The sequence below is a fragment of the Crassostrea angulata genome, chromosome 10 (genome assembly GCF_025612915.1).
Source record: "Crassostrea angulata isolate pt1a10 chromosome 10, ASM2561291v2, whole genome shotgun sequence".
Lineage (NCBI taxonomy): Eukaryota > Metazoa > Mollusca > Bivalvia > Ostreida > Ostreidae > Magallana > Magallana angulata.
In genome coordinates this window covers 9,573,305-9,599,788 of record NC_069120.1, presented here as the reverse complement: position 1 = coordinate 9,599,788, position 26,484 = coordinate 9,573,305, and the positions used below count along the sequence as shown (strand labels likewise).

Here is a 26,484-nt window from a genome sequence, read left to right as displayed (position 1 = left end):
TATATCAGCCGCACCTCGCTTACGCGGGTTATGTATTTTTTTTCTGCAATGTCGCCACCTTCATATCCCGCATGAATCACCAAAGAAAGCATTTTAGATAAACCTACACAAATATGGCTGCTGAAGTAAATGAAAAGTAGAAAGATTCATATCCTGCATGAATCACGAAAGAAAGCATTTTAGGTAAACCTACACAAAAATTGTTGCTGAAGTAAATGAAAAGTGTGACAACTTTGTGGGGTTTTCATGAAAAACAGTATTTTGAAAGTAAGTATAGTGTCAAATAAAGAAATGCATGCCTGAATGAAACCGCAAAAAATTTCCCGAAGAACGAAAAGCATGCATGATAATCATACCGGTATTTTCATTTGTAACTATATAATGTGGTGAATTTAAACCATTTACCTGTATAAATGTACTGCAGATTTTGATGCTCACATATATAATCAATGTGCCGTTAACCCCGACGTAAGGATCGAAAGGGGGAGATTTAAAGGGACCTTTAAGATCAAAATTATTTTTAACCGGTTATTAAAATGGTGAAAATGGCGGGCGGGCGGCTGCCAAAAGGGTACCCTCATTGTACGGATAACTCCTCCTACAGTTTTCAAGACTGGAAGTTCTTCTTTTGCAGATCAATTGTACATATATCAGAGGTGTGCATATTGCTAGGATTTTGATTTCCGATAATTTATGAAAAAAATACCAGCTTTTGAACTTAGTCATTTTTTTTTAGCAAAACATTGCATATAGGGTACTCCATTTCACTAGATACGGGTTGACATGGATTATGGATACAGTTCACATAAAAGAAAACCCAGTTTGCTGTCACATTGACAGCTTTTCACTTGTTTTATTTTTTATGCATAAAATAGTTCACTTATGCTTTTTAAATGATTCATCGAAATTTGAATGTTAGAATTCAAGTAATAAGAGATATACAGATGTAAGATTTCGTACTACAAACAAAGCTTGAGTCTTATATTTGTTTGCAGATAATGTAAAGTAAGGAATTACCATTTCTTTGACAAACTGACTCCTGGCAAACAAGTTAAACTGATTCAATGCATTCTTAGATAATATTATCAACAGAAAAAGCAACATTTGATTGAAACTTAATATATCAATAAGACACATATGTCAAAAAAAAATAACAAGATTCGAGCTTTGTTTACAAAACGAAGAATTTCAAACTCAGTATCTTGCTTGTTACTCGATATTTCAAATTTTGACAAGGCATTAAAAGTACCCATATTAACCATTCTAAACATTAAAAAACAGAAAATAAAATTTAAAATTTTGAGCTCAAATCGTGTCAAAGTCCCTTTAAAAAAATATGACCGCATGCATTAATTTGTATACTGTAATATAATGTAACTGGGATTATTTAAATACTTAATGCAAAGTTTTAAATATGGTATAATAAATTACAATCAAAAATGTATTATATATTATGATAAAATCGGATACTGTAATTTATCTACACCAGAGGGGCTCGTCGCGAACTTATATCCTCTTACTTTTTAATCACGTTTTTACTATGTAAGTTTTTTAAAATAGTATAGGGGTGGAAAGGAATTTATGGATTATGGAGTTACGATAGTTAAACAAAAATTGAAAATCTTCTTTTACCTTACGAAGTATCGATATCGAAACATTTTACACCCGATATACTATCCGGATGTTGTACGGGATCGGACTTGTTTACATCATGGCGGCCATAGAGATTAAAACAGGCATCAGTTAACAAAAAAAGATCATTTTCATCTAAGTGCAGTGATATTAGATATTTTTCGTTTTGGAACTTAGGTAGGAACAAAACTTTTTATAACTTTTGGGCTAGCTGTAGTTGTCTGGGGGGTTCTACACACGCAATTTGAGATCTTCTTTACATAAATAATTGCTTGGACTTGTTTTGCCACGATATTTGAATTTTAGTTTTTACTAAGATTTCTACAAGTTAAATCAAACACAACATTAAATATTTTTGTTGTTTAATGATTCAAATCTATAGAGTGAGTGACGAAATTGCCGTGGAAAATTGGCAACAATTGATAAAACTAACCAAAAAGATCAAGAGCTCAACAGATGGAGGAATTTCGGAACAGTATGCATACGGTCCTACTAAACAGAGAACTCTAAAGAACTCTATAGAATCCTAGAGAACTCTGGGATTTTTTCATTTAAAAGGGCTAATAAATGCTTTATTATGCACGTATCTGTTCAGTAACATGTTATACTACATACATAAACTCATTAACGTTGATTTTAAACTAATTAAAGACAAATTCCCGAAGGAAATCTAGTCGGCGTGATCGTCAAACTCCGATCCCGATCTAATGTCATTTAGACATTGTTTCTATATATACAGGTTACCGCAAGCCATTGGTATAAATAATACACGTAAAAACACAACATAATATATATTAAGCTATCACATTTCAATAATCATATTCTGTTGTTATAAATATAACAACTTACGTACGTTATTATCATTGTAAAGACAAAAATTATCTTGCTTTTTACCGTTAACGAATGACTCTTAAATTTCATTTGATCATTAAAAATGTATTCCTAAAGCATATTGTAAATAATTAAAACAGAAATATAGAATTTGACCACAATCGTGAACATGCCCCTTTAATTTCTTCTGTAAGGAAAAGGCAATTTATGCATTATTTTTAAAGCCTTTATATCACTTAATTAATATTTACAATTTCTAGTGTCATAGTGGATCTCGGATATTCTTTCGATTGTCCATTTATAAGTGCATATTCATGGAGAAGAGTTGTTTTATTACACTCAGTCGTAAAACTATCAAGATTTGAAGTTGGCGACAAGCAAAAAGTCAGTATCTTAATTAAAATCATAACAAATCACAAACGGAGAATAAAGACACTAACGCTACAAATTATAAAATATAATTAACCTTAAATAAAATCCATATTAAGAATTATAATAAATGTTGAAAGAATTTAAAAAAGAGTAAACTGCTCGGGATCGAGATCCTTTGAATAATTTAGCCTCCCCAACTTGATGTTTTGCGTGAAATAATTGATATTTACTTAAATCCAAATATTTTAAATATATATTTCGACTAAAATACAACTTTTTTATCATATAAAATGCAAAAATGGGTTCTAAATACTTTAAATATGAGAAAATCCCCAGAGTTCTCTAGAGTTCTCTAAAGTTGTCTAGAGTTCTCTGTTTAGTAATACCCGTATGCATACTGTGGACAGTATTGAGGCAATTTACGTTGAATAAACATTGTCGTTCGATATGTAACGTTAGAGTTATACGTTTGATCAGATACTATTAAATCAAATAAAAATAATCTGCAAATATTTTGACACCGAATAACAATATCTGCTGCAGAATTATCTACAGTTGTACAGATTTACTACTTACCTCAAAATTTCTCTCAATATAAGCATTAAATCATGATTTTTTGAAAGATACAGTCTCATTACTGCAGCAATGTGTGCATAAAAATTTTCATAATGCACTAATGCGCATTACTCAATTTGTATGCACACACCGCTGCAGTTATGCATGAGACTGTATCTTTCAAAAAATCATGATTCAATGCTATAGTATACAGGGAAATGTCTGCCCTCATTTTATTTTTCACCCTGGTTTTCGGCAGATGAAATTAAGACTTGAAAAAATCTAATGTCCCATATCATCTCTTTAAACACATGTCTGGGCAAATTCAAGATGAGGCAACACCATTTGCAAGTGTAGAATGCGAAAATAACCCTGTATACAGTATTGTTGTCATCATTTAGTTGTTTTCGTATTAAATACACATAAACGTCAGTGAAAAACGATTCAAATCAATGAATGGCAAAAATTCTAAGTTTTCTCTTTTCACACACCCAGAAAAAACTCACATGAACAAAAATACATTTCTTACAGTGATTTATAACAAGAACATCTGACATTTTTTATCCATTCAAAAATTATTGTGACTCTTCACACAATATTTCAGCTTTATTATTCGGGTACTTTTCATGTCATTTGTACCGGTAATACTTAAGCTAGAGGGGGCATTTCAAAACAAAAGAGCCTGGATTTTTTTCCTTCTAGCGAATGAATTAGGTTTGGGCACAACAGTATTTATGATTATCAAAATGATAGACTAAAAAAGGTGGTAGCAAAACTTGGGACAGAGTATAAATAATTTATTGGTCTAAAATATCAAATACCAGCAAGTGTTATTGGTCTACAGAAATACTTTTATGCACTGACTGCTCTTTTCTTTATTTTGATATGATCATGTATCTCGTACACAACAAATATTACGGATATTTTGAGATGACTTTGAGTCTTTATCATTAAAAAGGGTCATGATGATTGTTATTTACTTCATTTTATTGAGAAAGCATTTAATTTTCAACCAAACCAAAAGTATTGTGCAATCATAAGAAAAAGATTAAAAAAAAAAAAGGATATATAATTTCAATATAATCACATTGTTTACAAAAAATTATCCTAACACTTTATTTATGAGCAGGAACAGTTTCACTCTTGTCTTCAATTTTGAATGCTTAATCAAAATGATTTATTCATTTTGGAAATGCCTTTAACTGTTGTTTGTACTAATAGATTGTAACAAATCATTTTAGATGATTTTCCACTCATTACTGAATTATTTAAGACTTAAAAGGAATATATGCTCTTAAAATAATGTTCAGAAACATATATATCACAAGTAACTAAATTTTATACTTTTTATATCTCTATTTAGGAGAGAGATTCAAGATGGCAGCATTTAGCTCTGGGCAAAAATGGATTGACTTTTTCAACCAAACCATACAGCTCCCACCAGCATTTGAAAGGGAGCATTCAGCTCCAGATGTTTCAACGCCAATACGAATTTCTCTCAACACCATAGAAGGACTGACAGGGAAAGCTGATGCAGAGAAGCAGCCTGAATATCAAGTTTTTGTCAGTCTATATGACATATCCTATAGGAAGTTCTTTGGAAAGCAGTGGATGGGTCCCCTTTTGGCAGCGCATGGAGGCGGAGCAAAAAGACCAAAGCTGAAGTATAACCAAAATCTTTACTTTCACACGCCAATCTATAATGCGAATATTGTTGCAGTTGTTGAAGTGGTGGCTGTAACGCAGGCAGGGATTCTCAAACCAAAACGAGTCTCCTGTGGTTGGGGCATTATCAAGGTTTTCAATGAAGAAAAGAAGAGTCAAGAAGCGGCTGCTCAAGGGAATACTTTACCAGCTCAAAAAGTCCAGCTCAATTATGGAACTCCAAGGGCTTTATTCTTTATGGATGATCCAGTCGATGAAAATGAATATTTGAAGCCAATACCAGACTGTTCTCTGTCATTTACTGTCACAAAACACAAAGCTATGTTTTCAGTAATGTCCCTTATACCAGAGAACACACTTATTGGAGCTCATGATGTCATCCCAGGCCTTGTAGGGAGTAACAACCAAAATGCTGACGCACTGAAAAAGCCCAAGGCCCTGAATCGTGTACCTATTCAAATAAATAATCTTCGAATTCAGCTGCCACCTAACATTGAAAAGTTTGAAGAAGAGCTTTGTGAAGCTCTGCACAGAGATAGAGAGAGAATGGAAAACAAGAAGCTTTCTGGGAATTCTATATCCGTTCAAGAGAGAAGACTCATTGTTGGTGTACATAACGGTTTGAATTTTGTAGAGAAGCCAGAAACTATGTATTTGGATGTCTATGATGAAGCAACTAGAACTCTGAAACCACAAAATAGTCCAAATCTTCGAAGAAGCAAAAGGTTTCACTCCTCCCAGAGATCTCTAACCAGTACTGATAGTACCTCAACATGTCTGGTCGTCAAAAACAAGATAGAACTGAATGAGGTGATAGATGATCCAATGTGTGCTGTTCTTTTTACTTTGGAGTATGTTGTTGGCCACAAAGTATCAGAAGAAGAGAAAAAATTGTCCCAAAGCATCACGAAAGGGCATGTTCAAACAGTGTCGGTTAGATGGGGAGTATGGAATCCCATTACACAGTCAAATAATCCCACAATCCAGGTAGCTTTCCATGGAGGACCAATCAAGTTTCCAGATGAGGACTTCCTCTTCAAGAGGCCAGATACAAAAATGCAGAACTCAGAAGCAAGTAAATTTGCTGGTGGAACGCTAACATTGCAGTGGACCATAGGAGATGGCACAGGTGTGGAACCTCTCCCTATTTCTCACTTAATACAACCAGGGTCCATGTCTTCTATGCGCAGTGATGGGGATGACAATATGCTAATGGATAGTCCAACAGGGAAAAAACCTCCGTCAGGAAGGCGTGGCCCTGTTCATCAAACTCCTCAACAGTCATTGATGCAGCCTGAAATGGCAGCATCTGTCTACTCTGGTTTAATTCCACAGCAAATGCAACCTCCAATGCCTATGATGCCCCCAGGTTACCCATACATGCCAATGCAGCAGTCCATGTATGGATTTGGTGCAGCTTATCAGAGGTCACCGAGAAGTACAGTAAAGGTTAGCACAGAGATGCAGGAAATACCGTTCCAACCACTACATGCTCCTGTAATGGCTCTCCCCCCTCAACCAAACAGACAACAAGGGTTGTCCAGAGCAGCATACGCCAAACTCTACTCAACAGATTTCCCAGCCATTGTTGATGCAAATGGGGAACCCCCAGAAGTCATTGATGTGCGGAAACCTTGGGAAGTTGATTTGAATAGGGAAATTCAAGATCCTTTTCAATGCAATGAAATTGTTTTCCAGTTTCTTGCTTTTGATCGCTCATCTACAGGAGAGACATCAGTTACTGACTATGGCAACACCATGTTCTTTACCTTCCAATTTTACAGATTACCTCAAGTTACAACAGAAAGGGTGATGCTGTGTAAACCAAAAAATGAACTTGTGTCAGATAATTCGTCCATGCCTTTTATCATTCATAGATTGGAAAAAGATCACCCAGGACCTGCAGGTCTACAGATTAAATATATGATGGATCCCACGTACATGAAAGCAGGAGAGATGCAGATGTTCCTTCAACACCTTTCTCAGCAGATCTTGTATATTGACATATGGGATGGAGAATCATTATTTTTGATTGGACAGTGTGCAGTTGATCTGAAATTTTTGTGTCGAAATGGTCATGAGGCTGTTCAGTCAACATTTGAGCTTGATGTCATGAAAACAGAATATGAGGAAGCATCTACAAAGGTGATGGGTACTGATCCCCTGACACAACATCCTGGATATAAAACTTGGCTGAACGGAAAACTTCACTTCAGGATGGCGAATATTGGATATATGGTGGACCACAGGACAAAAATTGAAACACCCCTATTTATTCCAAACAAAAGTCATTTGATCGTTTCTCAGACTGCTGGAAACATTTCCTATCCAGGCGGAAGTTTACAGAGAGAATCTACATCCACAAAGTCAGGCTTAGCATCCAAAAAGAAAGTGGTTCGTGCTCATCATATTGCCGAGAAAAACCGGGAAATTGCTCAACTGTTGTCAACTCACAACGATCAGATGATACCAGAAAAAGATGAGACACCACAAGAGCCAGATTCAGAGAAAAGGAGAAAATTAGCACGCATGGAAGCTCTTAGGCAGAAACAGGGAACGGACAACAAATTCAATACAGTTATGGCGTTTAAAACAGAAAAACAAGAGCGGATGAAGGATTACAAAACTATGGAAATCTATAGGCTTCAGACTAAAAAAGATGGCATTATAAACATGCTCAGCCAATCTATATCTACTGAACATACTATTAATCCATCATTTGGAACATCCGAATTCTTTGAATTTGTTCTTAAAAACCCATTGAACGTTCAACAAACTATTACAATTGAGCATGAAGATACAGATTTAAGGGTAATCACAGATGCTAGAGAGTGGCGCTACTTCAAGCAGCTTAATGGTGTGCATACCCAAGTAGAAGAAGACATGTTTATCAAAGAAAGCACCTCTGAGCACCCCCAAATCTTTCTCCGCCCAAAAGAAACCGTCCAAATTCCCTTCAAGTACCTTACTTTTATCACTAATAATGCTGTAAACACTACTCCACCTGATCCTGAAAAGGCTCTGAAAGACGACACAGGGAAGAGAGCAGTGCAGGCAATGCAGACTAAATATGTCAGAGTACTCTTTAAGGGAGACGATGGAAAGGCCTTGTCTATTCTCCAGCTCAAAATTGAACCCCAGCCTCATGTTGTGAACCAGACCTTGAGATTTTACCATCCAGAGCAGACGTTCTTCAAAAAATCTATTCGTCTGCCTGGATCTCAAGGTCTTTCTGGTCCCCCTGGTGGACCAGGAACAGTCCAGTTCTTTGTGAGATGCAGCGACAGTAATGTGATTGCTGAGTGTAAGCCTGTACAGACGGGAGAACCTGTGGATGTCTTCATCAAAGCTGCACTAGCTGCCTCTCCCCAGATCAAGCATTTTTATGCTTGCATTTATTCTGACCCCTTTCTTAGTCATCCTGTACAAATATGGCAACTCTATATTCATGCCTTGCAGAAAGTTGATGTATCATGTGTGGAGGGTCAAACCAGTCGGTTTAATTTGCTTCTAAGAGGTACACAAGCAGCACGCCTTGTTCGCAGTTTCTCTTCCAATCCAAGAGAAATGCAGCTATATCCCTCAGAGCAGTTCCTGTTAGCAGCTGGAGCAGTCCATGAGCTGAGTGTTGCTGTCCGTCCAATGAAAGAAGGAACAAAGCAATTCCATCTAAACGTTGTGGACGTAGAGTGTCATCAACTGGTTCGTACATGGCTGATCTCTGTTAGCTGCCAACCTCCAACCATATCTCGGGCGTTTGAGCTACAACTTCCAGTTGGTGGAGGTAAAGGAAGCAACAAAAAGATCACATACACCAATCCTTATCCTCACAGGCGAGAGTACCACGTCCTGTCAAGTAGAGAAGATCTGATCCAGTTTAGAGAGAACCATTTTACTGTTGAGGGAGGAGAAACTTATACCATCGGATTGAAATTCATTCCAATGATGAAACATGGTGTTGCAGAAATCCTTGTATTTATTAATGATGAAGATGATAAAAATGAGGAGACATTTAAAATTACCGCCACATACACATAATTATACAGTGTTAAGAAAAGTGCTTGTAATTTCAAAAACTGTGTTTTGTAGATTTGAAAGGGTGATGAAAGTATACCGATAGATATTTACATAGGTTGTTATTTCTGTTAGAGTAATTCCTGTATAGAGCTACAAGATCTGTGTATTTTTATTTTGATATTTATTTATTCATCTTTGAAATTAGAGCTGTACATATTCTCTAATGGTATAAAAATACTTTGATCATAAAATTCGAATTCAACAATGCACGACCTGTCTAATGCCGTTTCCCCGCAAACAAGCATGGCGAACACCGAGGAAGACCCTCAAATCGAAGTGGAAGAATCAACGGAAATTAAGACAAAGAAGCATGATTCGGGTGCAAGAGATCTTGAAAAGGTCACCGATTATGTTGAAGAAAAGGAAATTTCGGCTCAAAGCATAGGAGATGCTATGAAAGCAATGAGTGATAGGAAAACAAAAGAGAGGGCTAAAAAACAGGAAAGGGAACGGGAACTAGCAAAAGTGAAAATAAACAAAGAAGATGTGGATTTGATTGTAGCGGAAATGGAAATAACAAGACAAATAGCCGAACGGACATTACGAGAACACAATGGGGACGTTGTGGAAGCATTAGTTGCGCTAACGAATTGATTAAAAAGGGACAATTTTGTTTTGCTACCATTTTGCATAGAGGACTGTCAAATTACCGTCACACTCAACACTAGAAACGCAAACCCTTTGTGTAAAACAGACATTTTGCTATAAAAGTGATGAAGCATATCTTTGGCAATTTCAAATTCATGTTTTTCTCAATATTCACTCATACATGTACAGACTTGTTGACATGCGTGCTTAAATGTTATTTATGAAGTGTAGATAGATTTCTAATCATCTCAAGACTTACACATAAAAGCGATAGATGGAATATAGAGTTCAGTTAATCTTTTGCACTCCTTTTTGTTCATACTATTGGTCCAAACAAATCGATTACAATTTCAGAGGTTACTCACAGATTTACAGACTTTCTGAAAGGTTAAAACCTACAAAAGTATTTTTGAATTTTTGAATTAGTTTTCTTGTTATGTCACAAATGAGACAATTTTATTCCTATGCCCTGAAAAATTGCTGAATCGCACAGGAAATAGTTATACCACCCCCCCCACCCCAAAAAAAGTTATATTACACAGGAAATGGTTATATTCCCCTTCCGAAACTGTTATATCACTCTCGTGTGCAATAATTCTGCTAATAATTACGTTGGGTTCGAAATTTAGCTAAGCAAACGTAAACAGCTTAGAAACGTAAAAAATTAATGTCATGACAGTATCTGCTACTCAGAAAAACTTACTTTTTAATTTGAAAAAATATCTTTTTGAAAGCATCGATCAACATTTTACAAGAAAATTGATTTGTAAGACATGAACATGCATTAATAATAAAAATAAACCTGTTAATGAAGTAAATATATTCTTAAACAGATTTTTATTTTTTAAAATGTTATATAATATGCCTTCAGCATCGGGCAACGTAACAATTCAGGGCTTTCCTGTCACCTCGGGGCAAATATTCTGGTATGTCGCCCTCCAGGAGCTCCAGGAGGATCTGCAGTTCATATTAAAGCCCGATTCTTTTAACCACTGAGCTATGATGAAATACAACCAAGGAGACTAATACAAACAATTTAGCAAAACATTTACGGTAAATTGCCATCTTGTGACGTAGTGTCTTTAAATATATAAGTACAGGTGAAGTGAGGTTCCTTAAGAAATTTAGGCAGCTGTTAAACCAATGTTTTTTCCAAAATCCCAGATGCACAAAGTATGTGTATGCCTGCAAGGATATCATCAATTTATGACACAGTCTCATTATGTAAATGTAACCTCACAATAAAGTGCAATGAGCTTTGTTTAAAATTATCCAATTTTCCAAAGTGTACTAGTACTAAACTGGAAAATAATAAATTATAATAGTGATTTTTAATTTGGTCCTTATAAAAACCAAAAGCTCTGCTCCATGTAGGTAAACCCACTAGCTCTAGTAATAAAGTGGCTGTATTGAGTCTATATACATTCAGTCACACTTTCAAGTTAATTATCCTCTTTGAATCGTCTAATATTTTAATTTGTAACCTACCAGTGTTAAAATGTAGTAGATGGTTTTCTGCATTTTTGTGTAGTGAAAAAAACTAAGACTATCGTTCACTAATAAGATAGATTATAAGAGAAAAGAAGTTGGTTCTTGAACTATCATCCCATCATTTGAGAATCATGTAGAGTGTAAAATCAGTCAAAGCTAATCATTATAATCCTGATGGGGCCAATGTTCAAGGATTCAGTTGACATCCCATAGTTGAGAACTTTATTTTCCTGTAATGTCTTCCATGTCACATTCTCCTTCTGAAACCCATCTATCAAGTTATTTTCTAATCATAATTTCATTTAGAACTAAAGGAACTTTGAGCAAGCTCACAATGATACCCTACTAAGAAAACATTGGAAAGTAATACACATATCGCTTATTTTTCAGTGACCTTGAACTAGCACAAATGACCAAAGCTCAAGGTCAGGATATATTTTCAGTTGCATCCAATATCTGTGTCAAGTTTAAGCTTCTAATCATATAATGTTTTCCCATCACAAGAAAAGGCCTATACAGAAACTTTGCATTTTTTGGGACCTTGACCTTGTACAAATGACATTGGGTCAAGATCATGACACACCCTCAGGTTATAAACAATCTTAGCATGTAATGGGGACTTCCAATAATTTTTCATTAGAAAGGTATAGAGTGGACACAAATTATGCACTTTTTCTTTCAGTGAATTTAAATTTTCCCAAATGACCTTGGGTCAAATCAATAAAAACATTTAGGCTATAAACTATCATGGATTCTAAAGTTCCTCAATAAGAAAGATATGGACTGGACATGATTTCAAAGGTTAAGATATACAAGCAGACAGTTTTTCCCATATACTAGTACCCCCATTGCCCAAAAAATCTTTGTGGGGCTTACATGTACATAAAGAGTTTAAAGCATTTTGACACTGATTCTATATCAACTGCCATTAGTATAGTATATAACTTGGTCTGATGAATTTAAGATGTTTATTCACTTCTTGCTAGTAAAGGTACTTGTTAAACTGAAATACTCCAGTACTATAGATAACGTGAATTTCACATTTTTAATTGTTACATGAAGGGGTGGGAACTTACAATTTCTCCAAAATAAGATTCTCAATAATAGTAGAAACAACATTTCATGAAATTCTGTAATTGTTTCTGCCAATTCAACAAAGTACAAAACAAATTTGACATATTTGTCTTCATTTAATTCAAAGCATGATAGAATATGTTGTTAATTCTACATCAATTTGCACATGCCCTAGGCTTAAAAGAATATTTCTTGAAGTGTTACTATGAAAAGAGGATGCCTCTTCAAAGTTAATATCAAGCACAAGAAAAACAATGTACCAAAATGAGAAAACTAAAAGTGAACAAATAATTATGAATGGCTATTTACTTCTGCATGTCAAATTGAATAAAATAACTATAATTTAACTTAACTTTGCTGACATGCTTTTACAGTATTCTATGTGTGTCCAAAATAACGCAATGCTGACATAACGGCAATATGATGAATAACTTTCCGCATTCTATCAGATCTGTCAATGTACAACATAATAAACATCAAGTGCCTGTAATTCTGTTTCCCAAAATAAAACATACAGCCACTTATTTGATGAACAGCTCACATTCTAAGAGATTATTTTTAGACACAGTACAATATGTGCAGCTCTGTATGATTTAGAAATACAAATGTTAACCTGACAATGAATAGAGGATTGTTGAACCTTCACTGAGGAATTTCTAGCATTATACAGTTTGATATTTAACACATCTGTGGGTCTGTATTTTGGCGAGACATTCCTTTGTTACTTTCACACACTGCACAGTATTATGACTGTCCATCTCAGCAGTCCTAGTATAAGACCTTTGTGACCCGATTTTTAGGGCTACCCCCCCTGCTGGATCTTCCTCTTCAATCGGACTCGGATCTCAATGTTAATGATGAGGTGGAACTAGTAGAAGAAGCTGCAATATAACAATCAAATATCCCTTTGACTCATTACTTGACAGAATAATTAAAAATAAATCTTAAACTTGTAGTCTTCGGTCTGAACAATAATCCATTTTATATAATTACACCACAAATCATTGTCAATTAAAAAAAAACAGTTCAGAAACTACTGTAAATGATTTAAATTTTGCTAACCATCTGTCTCTGGTCCGATGACACTCCCATCCGACTCCTCTCTCTTTAAACCCCCTCCTGTCGAAGAAGCCTCATCTGGCCTGAAATTTCATCAATACAGATCTTGTATAGAACATAATACTTATGATAAAATAATTATAAAACATTCTAATCGTTAGGGTTTTCCAACCCTTGGGTAATAATTGGGTCAACTTTTTGTGGGGAAAATTATTTTGAGATAGGAATAATGTACTGACAGCAGGTAATCAGTTTTTGAGCTTTGAAAAGTTTTCATTGTCTGACATCTTTACAACGAAAATAAATACCAACAGCAAAAAACAACAACAACAATAAAAGAGAAATATTGCTATTGTTACAGAATTTTAAGGAGTAATTCATGAATGTCTTTAACAAGTGATTTAACAATAATTTGATTTCATTACAATAACCTAAATGTTTAGATTTCCTATACAACTGTTAATGTTAGGTTCATTTAAAACAAAATTGTACGTCAAGCTCACATTTCTTGTCTTTGCTTTTTGGAAATTCCTTCATTTGAGGACTCATCTTGATCAACCTTGCGTTTTTCTGCGTGAGGTTTATCACTGTCCTCTCTGACGCGCAGCTGCTGTATTCTCCAGTCTACAGCTCGCAGAATGTTCTCTGTATCCTTGGGGCTTGTCTGAAGACAAATAAATATTACATGTGCATTAGAAATATATTTAAATCATATACATACAAATACAATGATACAGGAGATTGTAAAATTTTTTTTTAGAGAATCCAAGAAATATCACTATCACACTTTCATATTTAAGGTATATTTACAGTCAAACTTCGTTATCTCAAACTAGATGGGACTGTTTAAAAACTTCAAGATATTTGAGTATTAAAAATATCAATGGTAAAATAGTGACTGGGACTTACAATTACTCTGACATATCCATTGTATTTGAGATATCAGTGTTCAAGATATCGAAGTTCAACTGTACATTGCTAAGCCTTCAATGTTCAGTTTCTTGTAAGATTTTACTTCTAAATAAATTTTGATACTTTTGGTAAGTATTTTGATGCAGGTATAAAAATAATTTTCTTTTAATTGTAATTTACAGCGAATTACAGAATACCAGTAGAGTTTTCAATAGCTTGCTAGATTGATCAATAGGGTATTCAATTTGGTCAGCAAGGTATCACATTAGGTTTAAATCTAGGTCATGTGATTACTCAGGTATGACAGCAATAGAGTGAGTTAATCTGGTTAACATTTGCACGTTTTGGGCCTTTTTGTTTCTCTCTGTTATCCTACATAACTGCTATAAAAGTCTGAACTAATTTAGCAGTCAGCACAAAAAAAAATATTAGTGCTGTAAGATGCACCAGGAATCAGGGAACCAAAATGTTTAATGATTTTTTGCAGTGAAAAATACCTCCTTTTTTAAGTTATGCTTTTCTCTTAAATATTTGTTTGTTTCTTCAGAACTGCCTTTTGAATTACATTTTTTGAAAAACAAAATTCAAATTACTCCAAGCAGAATTGATGCTCTATAGAGTCCAGTGCTGTCCAGGTGAACATTCTTTTTAAACGTCTATGAATAGAATAGCTAACAATAGGAGGGAGTGTTCTAGAGGTTTTCTTTGTGTAAAATGAATGGGTTGAGTGCAAAATAACAATCTACACTTGAGTAACCACAGGACCTAGATTTAAACCTGATGTGATACCTTGCTGACCAAATTGAATACCCTATTGAGCAATCCAACAAGCTATTGAAAACTCTACCGGTATTCTGTAATTCGCTGTAATCTGAATTTTGAAATTTTATATTAACTTGTTCGTACCACAATAAGGAAGACTTTGACGCCCTCGGCCCCGTCTGTAGCAGTGATTCTTACACTCTTACTACTAGCTCTCTCTATGGTCATCCCGGGCCATATCTTTGTGTTAAGGATTACTCTCAGGCTGCCATGAGTTCTCATCACTGGAAAAAAATTAATCATAATTAACCGTAGTCAATTTATTTGGAAACTATAATTTGGATTTGTAATTTATTCAGATCCTTTGTTTGCAACAAATATTGTGAACTTAATAATCTTTAAAGTTATTAAACTTAACAATGGAGCAACATATGGTAAAAGCTAGTTGTCACTAAAGAAAATCATTAAAATATATTGCTTATCATCTTCATAATATAAAAAAATTAAACAAATCTTACTGGCAATATGACGTATGTGCGGTCATATTGCACATGTTCAGCCTATACACCAAGGGACTATCACTTACCCAGCCTGGACTGGAACTCTGTAGGTGAGGGCGTGATCAGATCGTTCAGTCTCAGCAATCCCCTGCCTCGCTCCACCCAGTTGTGACCATGGGATTCAAACACAAACAACTTAGCAGTAGCCTAAATGTACAGGTATTATTTTTTTTATAAATTCAGAATATACCAAGATGATAGAAATTTATTCCTCAAAAGTATAAACAAGACTCAAGATGGGTTTTATTCTTTGAGGCTATAAATCTCCAGATCAGGTGAAAGTAGAGATTCACTTGGATTCCCTTATAGTTTTACCTGTAAAACATTAGATTCCCCTTCTTCTCCAGTGACAACATCCACTTCCTTGAAATCCACATGCTTCTCAATCCTGGCTTGGAATTCTCGAGCCGACTCCTCTAGTGTAAGGGCTTTATCTAAACCACAGTTTTAATGAAAAATAGTTACACATACATATATACACTATGGCTTTGGAAAGACTTCATAGCTAACAAATAAATCATGCATCAAATTTTAAACTAGATTACATGATAAACTTGTTTAACTTAATTCATTTTATAATTCATTTGACATAAATTTATGAATCATAAGATATTCACACTTCAGCAAATTATGTAATGTGAGTTTTCAAAAGCCCCATCTATTTTCAGAATTTATTTTTACTCCTTTTTTTCTAAACCATTCCTAATTTTTCATATAATCTTACAGCACAATGTTATTGTCAAATTGTTAAATTTAAATATAAAAATGATTAAGTAATAAAATATCACTATGCACACTGAACGATGTATACCGGAGGGGGAAAGACATTCACTTTTTGATTCGTCCTCTTTATGCTCCTCTGCACTGGGATCTGTTTTTATTACCCTCTGTTCCAAGTTCTGACCAAACACAAACTCTTCTTTGGTTTTCTCTGGAGACTTTGCCACACCCTGTCAATTCAATACTGTTCTCATTATCTTTTAATATCAAATACCTTTATAAATATGTCCACAATATCATTTACCTCGTTCATAAAAACATTCAATCCATAGAATGCTTACCATAACACGTTCAGTTAAGTTCTGACCAAAAATAAACTGCCCCGATTTTTCATCTGCTTTTGAAGAAGATTCAGATTCTTTTCTGAAAATACATGTATAATTATAAAAAAAAAATGTAATCTCTTTAATAATGCTCTGATTTGAAAAGAAGGTTCTAAACTTAATTTAAATAGCTAAATTCAAACTTTAACTTTTGCTTTGATTTAGTAATCTCTGCAAATTTGTGTATAGGCAAAAAGAGAATATGAATTTAGCAATGCACAAGTTTTTGTCAATGCATGTCTTTGTGTTTTTATAAGATTAATTTTGACCAACATCAATATTGAGTCTTACCCATCTGGTTTGGTAAGTGCAGCAGCAAAATAATTCTCCTGTGTAGCTTCATTTGTAGCACTAAAAGAGTCACTTAAAACACCAGCTTTAGGCTCTGGGTCACTGCCTTTATTCTTTTCCACTTCACCTTTAACATCTGAATCACCTTTGACCTCTGGGTCATTAGCAACATTTTCGACTTCATTAGGCACTAGATTACCACTGCTCGTCTTCTCTTGATTTTCTTTCTCTTTGCTTTTAACATCACTCTCTAGAAAAGAGAGGAAATAAACATATCAAGGAAGAGGGAGGACAACTTTAACAAGTATTTATGTACAGCATACATGTACATTGATTCTGTAAACAGGGGAATTTCCATCATCATTTTATATAATTGCCCTATATGCCTTTTTCCATAATGGCCTTATAATTTATCTTGTCCTGAATGCGATCAATATCCTGTACTCATACAACACTGATTCTACGTACCTTTTTGTTTTAAATTCTGAACACAGAAAGACAGGGGTGAGGGGCGTAATAATGACTTGGAAGGGCTTGAACTGTCTGTTTGATTCAACATATCTGAAATAAAATAAAAACAGCACTTTTATTAATTGTAAAAATAAATAAAAATGTACATTTTATATTTCTTGGATAATATTTTTAATATGTACATAAATATTAAAGTAAGTTACATGTATTTTAAGTATTTGGACTGAAGCTTGATCTGTTGTTAACAATTAGACTGTATCATGATAGTCATACATATAGTTACATATCACCTTCCAAAAAAACCTCTTTTTTTTCAAATTGTTTATTCTGAAATGTAATTTTTATATCCATCACACTGTGAACTTGTCAGGTATCATCTTTGTATACAAATAAATTACAAATTATGCAAAGCCTCTCTAATATTTCAATTTTATAATCATCTTCATGATTGTATGCATCACAAGAAATATTTCATTAGAATCCATCACAAATGAATGTAAATTGCTGAAAATTTTATACATCTGGACATATCCCTAAATTCAGTATTAAAATAGTTTTTGTACAGCAATTTAATTTTTTTGTCTATTGCAGTGTTAGTATAATGTTACATTTCTAGTCTCAAGGTTACTTAATCAAGCATTTTATAGTATCATGAGAAATACCTAGAAGCATTACACTAAAGGTCAATATAAATCTTTAATGCCAAATGATTAGACTTACCCAGTTTAGAAGGAGCAAGAACTGAGGATTTATGTGGACCTTTGTTATCTGTAAGTTAAGATAGATATTGGTCAGTACACCCTCTGCCAACCCTGAAAATTTACTTAAAGTCAGAAAGTTACAGAATTTACCTGTGTCACTTGAGGTTTGTGATTTTGAAAAGACTGAACTAGAACCGAGTCTACTAGGAGCAATATACACTGAAAGAATGAGGAACATCTTCTGGTTAGTAAATCAACGGAAAAACAGTTGTTAAATATGTCTGTTTATATAGTTTAAGATGCTTTTGCTTTAATTATTGAACCAAACAAAACTTTTCTCAGCAGTTACCGGTATTCTGAAGGAATTATGCAGTATAATTTGTGTCAATTTTCAGTATTTTCAAAGATTCTATTTCCCAATAGACTGTTTTCTCTTGAACTTTAAACAAACACATTTCTCCCATCCCCTAAGTCTTTGTTGTTATGAAAAAAACATACAGTACATAAAAATCTGTTTACCAGTATTATACTCTGTCCCAAGTTTTTGCTTCCACAACTTTTCGCTTGATATTTTGATAATCGTAAATACCTTTTTGCTCAAACTACGCTCATCCACTAATATAAAAAATGACCAGATTATCTGTTTTGAAATGCTCCCTCTACCCCTTCAGGCTTCAATACGCAACCCAAAACAGAACCTCTACTACGATTTTGCATTGCATCAGCCATGAAAAAGCCTGGATGATAATTTAGAAAAATTGTGTGAGGTTTTCCGAGTGAGTTCTGAATGGTGAAAAGATGTAAACATTTCCCATTATAAATCTCTGTAAGAAATTTATTTTTCTTTCTGTGAACTTTTATGAGTGAAAAATAATAATGTGTCAATGAAGATATCTTGGAAATTTTTCCTTTTATCAATTTCAACTCTATTTCTTTCACAGGTATATGTTCATTTTTATTAAAAATCATAAAAAAAAAAATGGAAGCAATAACTTGGGATAGACAATAGAATATTTCTGAAACATACATGCTAACAATAAAACAGTTTGATAATATTAATATAACAGGGTTTTAAACTAACTTGAATTTTTTGCTAGCCATGTGGGCTACTAAACTTCATCATTCCAGAGGCCCACATCAAAATTTATTTGCCCACACTTTTAATTTAAAAAAGATTTAAAAAAATTTTTGTATCTTATTTAATAACATGCCATTGTACATATATATTCATTCATATTGAATTTTGATATTTGATAAAATTTTCAAACACTTCATTTTCTAAAATTCATAACTCAAGTCTTCTGAATCAACCACATGTATTGTTATTCCTTTACATCTGTATTGGTTAATCCATCCCTTATTACAAATAAAAATCCTTTTCTTTTGGCTGGCTGATACAAACATTGCCATAAATCGGAATATTATACCAATGCTGAAATCAGTTAGACGCTTTAAAAGTAATGTTTCTTGATACACTATGAAACGCTTGATTGATGAAGACCTTCCTAGTCTTGATCGTCAATACGTTTAGGCTTCACAGTGAAGATAGGTAAAGATAAGTGTCTGAGTAATCAACCTAAATGAAAATACGAAACATTCCGACAAATTTAGAAAAAAGATAAGTTACCATCAGGAAATGTTAAATCGCCATGTGGGCCCCTGGAATTGCATTTTCAAATCGCCCACACGAAAACTTGGTCGCAAATGGCGAGTGGGCGACTGTTAATTTCAAACCCTGTATAAATTTGAAAAAGTCTGTGACAACATGCAAACCTGGGTGTGTATTAAATGTGTAGTGAGAGGAGTTGGTAACAACGTCTGATTTCAGTTGGGGGCGGAGCCCAAATGGATTTGGTGGCATCACTCCTACAAAGTATCACCATGTTATTTCATATTTACAACATAACTTAGTAACCATTCAGTAATAAACAACAGTGTTATTAGTGTTAGCTTTTGATACAACTTTTAAAAAAAAAATCATCTATATATTCTTTTACATGTATTACCAACATATATAAACAGTAACAAATACAAAGAACTACTGTTGCCTCTAGAATCTTTGTTACATATTATATACCCCATATGTATTATTTTTTTCAAAGTTCAGGTATTCCATTAATTCAACATAAAAAATATCATTTCAGAAACCAGTACATTCAAACATTCTGTTACTAACCATGGAAGGGGCCAGAACCATCTTTTGTCTGAAATAAACAAATTTTCTTATCAACATTTTACATTAATTCATCTGTCAAGATACATTTTGTACATTGTACCAGTGAGTAGTGTAAATATAAATATTGACTTCAAATTGTCATCTGTTGTACTGTTAAGGTAGCCGGCTGGTCATGGCCAGATTTTAGACTAATATATAAAATCTCCTTAAGAGGAGCTCTGTATAAGATATAGGAAAGCAAAGTTAAAAGACATAGGATTTTCCTTTACTAAATAGCGGTTTACAGCTAAACAAATATTTTTTTTTTAAATCATAAAGGTAGATCTGATGGGCAATTTGTTGACTATCCCCCCCCCCCCCCCAAACAGCCTCCTTAAGTTTATTCATACTGCTGTTGTGTAGGACAGTGTTGTGCATATGTCAGAGTACTACAATGTACTACATGTCAGAGTACTACACCATACTACATGTCAGAGTACTACAATGTACTACATGTCAGAGTACTACAATGTACTACTTGTCAGAGTACTACAATGTACTACATGTCAGAGTACTACACTGTACTACTTGTCAGAGTACTACAATGTACTACATGTCAGAGTACTACACTGTACTACTTGTCAGAGTACTACAATGTTCTACATGTCAGAGTACTACACTGTACTACTTGTCAGAGTACTACAATGTTCTACATGTCAGAGTACTACACTGTACTACTTGTCAGAGTACTACAATGTTCTACATGTCAGAGTACTACACTGTACTACTTGTCAGAGTACTACAATGTACTACATGTCAGAGTACTACACTGTACTACTTGTCAGAGTACTACAATGTTCTACATGTCAGAGTACTACACTTTACTACATGTCAGAGTACTACAATGTACTATATGTCAGAGTACTACACTGTACTACTTGTCAGAGTACTACAATGTACTACTTGTCAGAGTACTACAATGTACTACATGTCAGAGTACTACAATGTACTACATGTCAGAGTACTACACTGTACTACATGTCAGAGTACTACAATGTACTACATGTCAGTGTACTACAATGTACTATATGTCAGAGTACTACAATGTTCTACTACAAGTACCTGTGATGTGTCTGATGGCTCCTTTTGTCCCCGACTATCTTCCTTTTTATCATCTGAATCTAAAACACAGAAGAAGAATAGTTACAGCATCAGTGCATTTTGTATATCATTAATCTATGGTTGTCCTTTAAGACATACAATGTAAAATGGTTCAGTGGTCTAGCTTTAAACAGAGGAACTTATTCTGGCTCTCTATTATAATATCTTGACCTATGACCCAAATTATCAATATTCTTTCAAGGCTACCTATGAACCAAGATTTATGTCTGTCAAGCAAAGATTTCTAAGATATTGATCAGACATCACTTGGTCCACTGACGGACGTGTACATACTCATCTACCAACAGACAAGGGTGAAATACTTTTTTCAAAGAGACGAATATTATGATTCAATATACAACTTCCTGGGAATTTTTTATTTGTTTAATGTGGCATGGTCACAATTTGGTCAAATTTTATTTTTCTGTTTTTATTATTTACAGTGCTTTAGGAATGTATTTCTAGTGATCAAATGAAATTTGAGAGTGAGTCATAGAGTTATAAGCAAGATACAGGGCTCACAGTTCTTTAAATTGTCATGTAAACAAGGCTAGTGCCATGTTTTTGTTTACATACATTCAATATACCAGTAACAGTAAAAAAAAAATTTCAAGCTGATTTGTCTATCATCTTATTCATTTTAAGCATACTGTAAATAATAAACAATACCTAATGATTAACCCATTCATTTTAGGTCTAAAACTGGAATTTTTACTTCAACATTCAAAATGTAAACAAAAGCTTTATTTACATTGCAAAGAATTAAAATTATGTACCTTGCTTATAACTCAACAAATGACACTCAAATTTTGGTTACCTATGAAAAGTACCTTACTGAAGCATTGTAAACAATAAAATCAGAAAAATAATTTTTAACCAAAAAATTGTGACCATGCCCCTTTAAAGTAGTAAAGGCTTCATCTTCAATGAAAAAAATTATAATGATCAAGATTTTGGTAGCTTTATGCTTATGAAATAGTGAAGTTCCTTGAATAAGTGTCAGATGCTTTAAAAATACATGCTTGGTTAGTGTCTTAAATCATAACTTAACTTTGGTTGAGGATAAGAAAATGTTACAGATGTTGAGACTTTCCAAGCCCCTTAACATTCCAACCTATGCATAACTGTACAGTAATTGTATCTGCACCAATAAAAATCCATGTGTTTGCATTTCAAGACATTTATCAAGTTTTTGTTTATTCTGCAAGGTACTGGTATCTTCATAACCTATGCCCAAAACATTTTCAACAAATTTTTGGTACATTTATGCAGTTGAGACCATGACTCCCTGGTATAAACAATTCAATACAGATGAATGTCACAATGCATTTGAATGCGATTGTCAGATAAATCCACAAGACTATATATTGGAGAATTGACCAAATATTGTTTTGATTCATTTAGGGCAACCAGTTTATGCAAGGGGCAGCTGTAGGATAAAATAAAGGCATATATTATGCTTAGGCCTTAAAAAATAAAAGTTGTGTGTTTAGGGTAACCCGACCTAACCTACAAAAATGCCCCGATCCTACCATTTTTAGAAGTCTATTTTCATCCGATTGTGAAATTTATATTATTTCTATTAAAAAACCCATTCTTAAATATGACACAAACAAACATTCTAAGGATTCATGCAGAAAAAAATATGATAAAATTAAAAAAAATCCCTACCTACCTAACCTAAATTATTTCATCAGTGTTACCCTAAACACACAATTTTTTTTACAGGCCTTATTTACATTGGTCTCAATATTTAATTTACCCTCATATAAGATTATGAAATATCAAATTATCAATATTGTGATGGACAGACTGGTGAAATATCTGTGCCAGTTTAAATAGATAGCTTAGTTGGTAGAGCACCTGACTAGAGATTCAGGCGGCCCGGGTTCAAATCCCAATTTGTCTGTCATCATTTCTCCCACCCCGTTACAATTATAAATATTAATCTTTTACAATGCATTTTGGTGTTATTTTCATTTATATTGTCGGTCAGCATTATAGAATAACTTTTAATTAACTTCAATACTTTGAGAAGTCAAAATCTTAATAAAAGTTATTCTTGTGTTATTTACTCTACTCTAAGATGATGCAGCTACTCTACCTCTACAGCTCACCTTAGCTCATAAAAATTACAATGTTAAATGTTTGTTATGCAAATAAAGTGCATTGTTCTATACATAAAATTCAAACAACTTTCTTTTAACAATTTGTCTGGGTATCATAGCACGATCGCGGAATAACAATTGGTTTACAATTGTAGGGCCCAAACACTGCCAAAGGTTTCGACTCCAGGTCATACACAAAATAGATCTACTGAATCGTTAATATCAAAACCAATAAAGGACATTGTTGACATGTGTGCATTACGGAAAGTTAATTGGTCCCAGCCATATTAAATAAATGTTTTATGATAAAGAATAACAATCAAAATACCGGTTCTATAGAAATAGCGATAGTCGATTAAACGGGACAATATGATTGTCAAATCATACAGCGTGTCTACATGGATTGAAAGATTGATAAGTGCAAATTTTGTTGGTACATGGGATGTATATTGAAGCATAAATAGTGTTTTAAAGTTTACATTACCGCGCTCACCCGTATAAACATCCGCCATGTTGATTTTTTCTTGCTCTTTACCTTTTCCTGCGTATATGGCTTCCGGTTAATAATGGCGCGAAATTCAAACATTAGAACATGCTCGTTATAAAAACGCCATTCAAAAAAATCATACTATGCACGGTTGATATACTGGTGTTTTGGGTTTTTTAAATTATAAATTCACATGGTATAAAACAATGTTATTCATGATATGAGACCAGGACAATCTTATAAAAACATTTTCATGTCAACAGATGAAAAGCACTGCATGCGATCAGAACTGAATTTATCTAATTGTGTGGCACGCCAAATCCACAAAAGTAAGATAAACATAGTTTTACAGTCAAAAAACTAAATTAATCGATCAATTGTAAACTGAAAATTGACGAGCCGTAAACCATATATTTGACAGATTAAAAAAATTTTAAGCTACAACTAAACAAACTCGTCATTTAACAGGAAGTTGACATCTGATTTGTTCAAAAATAAATCTCAGCATATGGCATGCCTAAGCACAGAGCGTATTAAATTAAATTTCATGCACCCGCAACGAACAGTTGCTGAGAAAAATGCGACAGAAATTTTTGTTACGGACAGACACAAGGACGGACAGACAGAAAGCTTTGGAGCGGGGGTATAATGAACTGCATGTGTATACGAACAAGAGGCCCATGGGCCACATCGCTCACCTGAGGAACAATAGGTATGATAAAATCAGCTTAATGGAGTCATAATACAAACTATCTGGACAATGTACAATAATACATGTAGATCCTGTATAAATAAAATCCATTTTCCCCTGGATATTCTTATGTTTATAATCATTAGTCCCCTTTCTGACAGGATGATTTTATAGTCATATCATATGTTGAGTATTGCAGATCTCAAAAAGATCATTAACAATAGTTTATATATCGGATATAAACGTACATCAAACTCTGAACCTTCTCGTGAGGCCAAAGAATTGTCCTGGGGCCAAAGTCTTAATAATTATAAAGAATCATCTGGCTGATTAGTTTCTGAGAAGATTTTTAAAGATTTACCCTATATATTCCTTTGTTAAACTTTGACCCCCCCATTGTGGCCCCACCCTACCCCTGAGGATCATGATTTTCACAACCTTGAATCTACACAACCTGAGGATGCTTTCACACAAGTTTCAGCTTTCCTGGCTGATTAGTTTCTGAGAAGAAGATTTTTAAATATTTACTCTGTTTATTCCTATGTAAAACATCGACCTCCCATTGTGGCCCAAACCTATCCCCAGGGGTCATGCTTTTCACAAATTTGAATCTACACTACTTGAGGATGCTTCCATACAAGTGCCAGCTTTCCTGACTAATTAGTTTCTGAGAAGAAGATTTTTAAAGATTTACTCTATATAATCATATGTTAAACTTCGATCCCCCATTGTGGCCCCAACCTACCCCCAGGGGTTATTATTTTCACAACTTTGAATCTACACTACCTGAGGATGCTTCCACACAAGTTTCAGCTTTGCCGGCTGATTAGTTTCTGAGAAAAAGATATTTAAAGATTTACTCTATATATTCATATGTTAAACTTCGATCCCCCATTGTGGCCCCACCCTACCCCCGGGGGTCATGATTTTCACAACTTTGAATTTACACTACCTGAGGATGCATCCACACAAGTGTCAGCTTTCCTGGCTGATTTGTTTCTGAGAAGCAGATTTTTAAAGATATACTGTATATATTCCTATGTAAAACTTCGATCCCCCATTGTGGCCCCACCCTACCCCTGAGGATCATGATTTTCACAACCTTGAATCTACACAACCTGAGGATGCTTTCATACAAGTTTCAGCTTTCCTGGCTGATTAGTTTCTGAGAAGAAGATTTTTAAATATTTACTCTGTTTATTCCTATGTAAAACATCGACCTCCCATTGTGGCCCAAACCTATCCCCAGGGGTCATGCTTTTCACAAATTTGAATCTACACTACTTGAGGATGCTTCCACACAAGTGCCAGCTTTCCTGGCTAATTAGTTTCTGAGAAGAAGATTTTTAAAGATTTACTCTATATAATCATATGTTAAACTTCGATCCCCCATTGTGGCCCCAACCTACCCCCAGGGGTTATTATTTTCACAACTTTGAATCTACACTACCTGAGGATGCTTCCACACAAGTTTCAGCTTTGCCGGCTGATTAGTTTCTGAGAAAAAGATATTTAAAGATATACTGTATATATTCCTATGTAAAACTTCGATCCCCCATTGTGGCCCCACCCTACCCCAGGGGGTCATGATTTTCATAACTATGAATCTACACTACCTGAGGATGCATCCACACAAGTGTCAGCTTTCCTGGCTGATTAGTTTCTGAGAAGAAGATTTTTAAAGATATACTGTATATATTCCTATGTAAAACTTCGACCCCCCCCCCCCCATTGTGGC

The 26,484-nt window shown here is 34.2% G+C and overlaps 3 protein-coding genes across 7 annotated transcripts; 2 read left to right on the top strand and 1 right to left on the bottom strand.

Annotated features, from left to right (window-relative positions):
* Nucleotides 1–1,683: 1,683 nt before the first annotated feature.
* LOC128166147 (nephrocystin-4-like) lies at nucleotides 1,684–9,093 on the top strand. Its single transcript, XM_052831106.1, has 2 exons — nucleotides 1,684–1,809; nucleotides 4,754–9,093. Exon 2 carries the CDS (start codon nucleotides 4,768–4,770, stop codon nucleotides 9,091–9,093), a length of 4,326 nt encoding a protein of 1,441 aa, XP_052687066.1. The 5' UTR covers nucleotides 1,684–1,809; nucleotides 4,754–4,767.
* A 95-nt stretch (nucleotides 9,094–9,188) lies between these two features.
* On the top strand, nucleotides 9,189–10,000 carry LOC128166148 (huntingtin-interacting protein K-like). The gene has a single exon (XM_052831108.1). The coding sequence runs from the start codon at nucleotides 9,337–9,339 to the stop codon at nucleotides 9,724–9,726; it is 390 nt and encodes a 129-aa protein (XP_052687068.1). The 5' UTR covers nucleotides 9,189–9,336; the 3' UTR covers nucleotides 9,727–10,000.
* A 2,381-nt stretch (nucleotides 10,001–12,381) lies between these two features.
* Nucleotides 12,382–24,129, bottom strand: LOC128167096 (ran-binding protein 3-like). Of its 5 annotated transcripts, none has more exons than XM_052832625.1 (16): nucleotides 24,062–24,129; nucleotides 21,422–21,480; nucleotides 20,321–20,348; nucleotides 19,918–20,010; nucleotides 18,295–18,363; nucleotides 18,164–18,211; nucleotides 17,441–17,533; nucleotides 16,973–17,222; nucleotides 16,640–16,721; nucleotides 16,390–16,528; nucleotides 15,894–16,012; nucleotides 15,605–15,725; nucleotides 15,163–15,302; nucleotides 13,848–14,008; nucleotides 13,348–13,427; nucleotides 12,382–13,166 (listed from the first exon to the last, which is right to left on the bottom strand). In XM_052832625.1, the coding sequence occupies exons 1-16, from the start codon at nucleotides 24,078–24,080 to the stop codon at nucleotides 13,114–13,116; spliced, it is 1,554 nt and encodes a 517-aa protein (XP_052688585.1). In that variant the 5' UTR covers nucleotides 24,081–24,129; the 3' UTR covers nucleotides 12,382–13,113. The 5 variants fall into 5 exon arrangements, with proteins under 5 accessions (XP_052688585.1, XP_052688586.1, XP_052688584.1 ...); XM_052832626.1 differs by having other exon boundaries at nucleotides 16,411–16,528; nucleotides 24,053–24,107; XM_052832624.1 differs by having other exon boundaries at nucleotides 24,053–24,106.
* Between the last annotated feature and the right edge of the window lie 2,355 nt (nucleotides 24,130–26,484).

Bases quoted from the DNA above. Each gene is read 5' to 3' on its own strand.
- LOC128166147 (XM_052831106.1), top strand. From the start codon at position 4,768: ATGGCAGCATTTAGCTCTGGGCAAAAATGGATTGACTTTTTCAACCAA.
- LOC128166148 (XM_052831108.1), top strand. From the start codon at position 9,337: ATGCACGACCTGTCTAATGCCGTTTCCCCGCAAACAAGCATGGCGAAC.
- LOC128167096 (XM_052832624.1), bottom strand. From the start codon at position 24,080: ATGGCGGATGTTTATACGGGTGAGCGCG. The intron at 21,481-24,052 runs GTAATGTAAACT...TCTGTGTTTTAG, and splicing joins TGTTTATACGGGTGAGCGCG to ATTCAGATGATAAAAAGGAA. The intron at 20,349-21,421 runs GTACTTGTAGTA...TGTTTATTTCAG, and splicing joins AGCCATCAGACACATCACAG to ACAAAAGATGGTTCTGGCCC.